Source organism: Pteropus vampyrus, unplaced genomic scaffold (assembly GCF_000151845.1).
Source record: "Pteropus vampyrus isolate Shadow unplaced genomic scaffold, Pvam_2.0 Scaffold104, whole genome shotgun sequence".
In the NCBI taxonomy this organism is placed as follows: domain Eukaryota; kingdom Metazoa; phylum Chordata; class Mammalia; order Chiroptera; family Pteropodidae; genus Pteropus; species Pteropus vampyrus.
Window position 1 is genome coordinate 194,919 of NW_011888885.1, and position 5,656 is coordinate 200,574.

General features: G+C 47.1%; 1 protein-coding gene across 3 annotated transcripts in view; it reads right to left on the bottom strand.

Annotated features, from left to right (window-relative positions):
- Positions 1-2,373: 2,373 nt before the first annotated feature.
- AKAP1 (A-kinase anchoring protein 1) overlaps positions 2,374-5,656 on the bottom strand; it is a 16,753-nt gene continuing 13,470 nt past the window's right edge. For all 3 annotated transcript variants that reach the window (XM_011364995.2, XM_023533515.1, XM_023533514.1), the window contains 5 exons: positions 5,451-5,601; positions 4,923-4,990; positions 4,419-4,492; positions 3,964-4,026; positions 2,374-3,435 (listed from right to left, as the gene is read on the bottom strand). In XM_011364995.2, the coding sequence (XP_011363297.1) occupies positions 3,361-3,435; positions 3,964-4,026; positions 4,419-4,492; positions 4,923-4,990; positions 5,451-5,601 (431 nt within the window). In that variant the 3' untranslated portion in view covers positions 2,374-3,360. The remainder of the gene's footprint in view (positions 3,436-3,963; positions 4,027-4,418; positions 4,493-4,922; positions 4,991-5,450; positions 5,602-5,656) is intronic.

Sequence of the window (5,656 nt, forward strand, 5' to 3'; positions counted from 1 at the left end):
AAGGAAGAATATGTATAAGGCTGTTAGTAGTTGTGCAATGGTGATCCAAGGAATAGCCTCGTCTTGTGCTGTCTGGTTTGGTTGTCCCAAGCCACCTGTGGCTACGGAGCACCTGAACTGTGATAAGTCTGAATTGAAACAGGCTGAAGTATAAAACATACACACTGGATTTCAAAGACATGGTAAAATGTTAATATTTTTTTTATGTCTATGTGAAATGAGATATTGGGTTAAATAAACTATTATTAATTTCATGTTTCTTTTTCCTAGCAAATTTTAAATTACACAGATGGCTCATGGATTTCTATTGGGCAGCGCTGGCCGAGAAACAGACCCAGATTTCCTATTTTCTGCCCATATCCTTTCCGACATTTTCCAACGGAGACGAAGTTTTCCTTTTAGATCATCGTAGGTTAAAAATGTTCACTTTTGGTTTAGATGCTACAAGTTTCTCCTGGCTTTGTGTACATCAAACTTTAATTTTTCATATAGGCAAAATAACTGCTCTCTCCTGTCGCAGTCTTTTTTTCATTCTAAGTGTCGAACTTTCCTAGGGGCTGATCGTTGAAGCACTGTGGCATTTATCTGGTGGATGGAACACGACACCACCTTCCTCTTGTGGCTTCAGGGGCCATGGTTAAGAAAACAAGGCAAAACCTGGCTTTGAGGCTCATATCTGTTCCTTCCAAAAACCACCTTCTAAAGTCACCACCTTCTATCTCCAAGGTCGATCCCTGCCTCACTGGGGACCAAGTATTACCTACAAACAGCACAGCATCGGACACAGTAAACAGTCCATAACCCTGGCTATTAATCTTGTTTTACCTTAAGCCTGGGATGGTTAGAGATAACCTCTAACTGGCCTAAGACTGTATGTATAGCAGAACCCCAGAACCCAGCCTCCCCTACTAGGACCAGTCACCCTTCCTGCACCTGGCAGGGGCCCAAGGACCTGAGGAGAAGTCATGGACAAGCTGAAGGAAAAACAGGCTAGAAACTCTAGCCTCCTGCACTCAGCATCCCATCTCTCTCCCCCATACCCCGGGGCAAATCACCAAATCTCTGCAGTGCCAGCTTCTGTGATGGCTCACAGGTAATTAATTCAAAGAACAAGTCTAAAACGTACTGGCCTGGAATGGCGGAGCCAGACCTCTATAAATCTGTTCCTCCAAAAAAGCAACAAGATTACTGGCAAAATGGTCAGAATCAACTTTTTCAGAACTCTGGAAATTGATCAAAAGCCAACAATTTGAGAAGAGTTGTTCAAAGGGTGCAATGCAAGCCTTTTACCAACCTCCAACTCACTTTTCCTCCCATGCACCAAATCTCGTTTAGCGGACCACCCCAGAAGGTTCAGATGAGACCTGAGAGATACAAGAGCAGCCCACTTCCTCATCCTCACTGCTCTCCCCGACCCGCTCAATCCTGGAGGCTTGATCTAAGAACCCTGACCACATCGCTTGTCATCGAGGAGCCATCCCAGAGGAAGCCACCTGCCTGGACCATACTGGCTTTGGTCTCTGCTTCTCCACCTCCCCCATCCTCCTCCCTGCACCAGAATCACGTGGTTCCCCCTCCGTTAAAACCTCTCAATGGCTGCCAAAAATAAAGGCCAAATCTGTACACCAGGCTTTGGAGCTCTCCAAACTAGCTTGAAGGCTCCCATACACCCTTTTCCCGCTCCAGCGATACAAACTGAGATCTGGGTGTAACATGACTTGGCCAGTCGCACCCAATTACCACTGAGACTTGGACTACGGGCAGCTGAGAATACATGAGAACTCGCGTGGGCCAACTCTGCACAAGCAGGGGATGCTTCCATGATTTCACTTCCTTGCCTTCTGAGGTAGCATTCCTATCTGATCCTACAGATGAGGGAAACCTAGGCTTTTAGCCACTTATTGTCCACAGCTCTGTGAAGGGATTCCTTTGGTGTGAAAGGCCCTCGGGCCATCTCAGCTCTCTAGAGAACCCTGAAAGGCTGGGTAAGCTTGGAGGCTCAGAGGCCTGGTCTAAGAGGCCTGACCCTGCCTGTAAGAAGAGGTAAGTCAACATTTCGTATCTGCTCTCACCATGTAAATGTATGTGTATTTTATATAGCATTCTTACCACTGCAATAAATTAAATAACTTCATACATCTATTAAGAATGCACGAAGAATTTTGGAAACCAGTGCTTTAAACTCAAGCTGGCTATTTGAGATAGTCGCGGGAGGAATCCAGAGGAAGCTCCACTGCCAGATGGAAACTTCTGGCCAAAATCAAAGAGCCATCCGTCTCCTCGAGATCGACCCTCCAGCACACTGCACTCACGATCCTCCTCTTCCCTCCCCAATCTTTTTCACCATGCAATGAACGAACTCAAAGCTATCTATAACGTATACAATTCAAGATTTATATAAGCTTAAGTTACTTATTTTAAATTGCACAATGCTGGAACCGGTCTAAAAAAGAATCAAACACACCATTGCAAGGTAATTCAATGAGTTGCTTTTTTTTTTTTTTAAACAAATTTGTACAGAAAAAAAAAAAATCCCTGGATCACAATCTATATTATACAGTCACCCTGTTCAGTACGTAGGACGCAACGGGAGCCCGCAGCCCGCAGCGCGAGCTGGCGTGGGCAGCTGCACTCTGCGGAAGTAACTTCTGCTCACAGATGACATGGGCTGTGGAAAAAGCTTCAGTTCCCTTTGTTCTCCAGTGTATCTTGTACAAAATATTACATTTTTAAACATATATTTACAGAGTTTGCACAAATAGAAAATGGTTACAAATTACAACCAGGCTTGGCGAGAACATCCCTTCCCCCATTGACCAAGGCTGGAGGTTTGATTGCTTTGTATTTACATAAGCTTTAAAAAGTCTGCCTTCTTAGAGACCTAGGTGAAGTTTATAAAAACTGGCTAAGTATCATAAATTCATTTATGTAAGCTGTACAAGTAATTGATACCAATTAGTCAGTTCATGTCTTGCTCCCTGAAGAAAGATTTTGAAGCAAAGGATGAAACCCTCTCAAGCAAGCAACACATCCCTCGGCCTGTCTGCTACAGTTGGTTTGGTTTGGGGTAGGGGAGGAAGGAAGAAGAGAGGAATAAAAGGAAGGGGGATAGGACAACCTGGTGCAGATAATTAACAGCTCAGAACCAGGCTAAGCCGACTGGCTTGTTAAAACACCATCCTATGGCTTTGAAAGAACCCACAGCTCCTTCCTTGTTCTTAGAGACGAACCATCTTCTCAACGTGAAAAAAAGGACTTTCTGAGGACAACATTTGTTATTCTGATGTAAAGTCTTTGCCTTGAGTGCCAAGCCCAATTTCAACAGTGCAAAAAAGACTCCAGCGTCTGTGGGGGGTGGGGTCAGAGGCTAGTGTAGTAGCTGTCCACCCACTGAGCGAGTCCTCGCTCCACCAGCGACCGGTTTATCAACACCACCTAGAAAAGAAAGTTCGCTTGAGAGCTTTGCCCGCGGCACCTAGGGGCCATTTCTCAAGCCAGTCCCAGGCCACCGCTGCAGGCAACAGGCACAGGAGTAACGGAGGTGGGGAGCTTGCCTCATTTTCTGGACAAACGGGGACATTTACTTACATGTTCTACTGACATGAGGACAGAGAAATCTAAGCTTTAATACCATCATGAGATGGAGGAGTGGGAAACCCAATGGACAAAGGCCCAGGAAGGCCCACTGACATTTAGGGCCACATAATTCTTTGTGGGAACCGTCCTGTGCACTGTAGGATGTCTAGCAGCACCCCTGGCCTCTACCCACTAGATGACAGTAGCATCGCCACTCCCAACTGTGTCAACACAAAGGTCTCCAGACATTGCCAAATGTCTTCTGGGGGACACTAGTCTATAATTACACCCTCTAATTAGCTCAAGAGGAAACGATGGCAGAACCAGCTTGAAATCAATCATTATTGCTGGCCAGTAACTTAGAAGGAAAAAATGGACAGAACTTACTTCATCTCCAACCACACTCCATAACTGAATCAGAGGAAGGCCAGTTGGACTATAATTTGTCACCTAAAAACAAAACAAACAGAAAGCATGTTTAAAAGTTACCCCATGCACCTCTCCTTAAAGACTGTCAGCCTTAGTCAATAACTAAGTCAATATGTATGGTGTCAGGTGGGTGCTAGATTTATCAGGGTGATCACTTCATAAGTTATATAAATGTCTAATCACTATATTGTACACCTGAATCAACTATTGTATGCCAACTATAATTGAAAAATTCTTTTAATTAAAAAAAAAAAACTGTTGGCCAACCTAGGGCAGGAGCCACAGGAAGGCAGGGGTTTAGAGGTCAGTTCCCAAGAAGCTCAGACGAGGCTGGAAGCCATTCGAGCCAGGCAGAAGGCTCCTCAGGCAGACCCAGTGAGGCCTGGCCCGCCTCCCACCCACCAGCCACACACCTGAGCCAGTAGTGCTGTATTTCCTGTCATCTCGCTCATGGCTGCATCCGCTTCAGGTGAGAAGTGGTCATCATCTTTAGAAGGAGGAAAATCAGCATTTAGACTCTCATTGAACCAAGGTGCTCCTGTCACTTACACAGCTTCCAGGTGTATTCTAAGTAGAAGGCCTTAGACGCTGCCATGGGCCTTGAGAACTTCATTTGGCAGAGCCACCTGTGTTGGGAACAGAGCCCAGGCCTCTACCTACACTCAGGGTCCCTGATACAGACTACCCACAGGGCAAGAAAAGACCAGAGGGGCAGCAGCATTAACATCACATGAGAACTTAGAAATGTAAGTTCTCAGGCCTTGGTTCAAAGCTACGAGTCAGAAACTGACAGTGGTAGCAATCTGTGCTAACATAAACTCCCCAGGGAAGAACAAGGCTCTCAAAGAGAAAGACCTACTCTCAACAACTGCCCCCACCCCTCACCAAGCCCACAGCCAGAGGCCCCCACCCATTACCTGACAGGGGCATCACGCTGTCCAGGAGGACTTCTGCTCCCTGGAATGGCAGGGTCACAAAGTCAGACCTAGGAAAACAAGAACACGTTGAACATAGACTTGAAGGCCAACTCCACTCCAGGCTGACATTTACCTTCTGCTTAGTGCTGTGACCCCTGCATCCCAGGACGAAGCAGAGCAGAGGCACCTTTGATGGGCAGCAGGCCTTGGCTCCCCATAGCTCTGAATGCAGGCCGCCGGTCCCGCTGCAAGTCTGACCTCAGAGGGACTTCCCACAAACTCCCTAAAAGAAGCCTGCTTCCTTTTTGCCATGATACTCGGGGAAATCTTCCATAAGACAGGCCTTTCTAGTTCAGTTTGGCTGAGGCAAACAGCGGAGTCTGTTTATACCAGACTCCACTAAAGCAGAGCAGGCAGCAGGAGGAAGAATTCACCCATGTCCCAGGCTTGGTAGAACTGTGCCAGCCATGCGGAAATCACAGTCCCCTCACAAGCTGAGTGTGTGCCTGTCTGAGGAGCCTGACTCACCGGATTTGCCGGAGCACGTCTACTTTCACTCTCTTATATCCACCATAGTCCACGTAGCGAATCTCGACCTCACTGGTCTCCTCATAGGCGGCCACCACTTGGGCTCGCCACCAGGCACCATCCACGCCAGGGGCAGCACAGATGACCGTTACTGTGGGGCAGGAAGAGAGCGTGTGGATAAGGCCGGCCCAGGGCAGGGTCCCAGG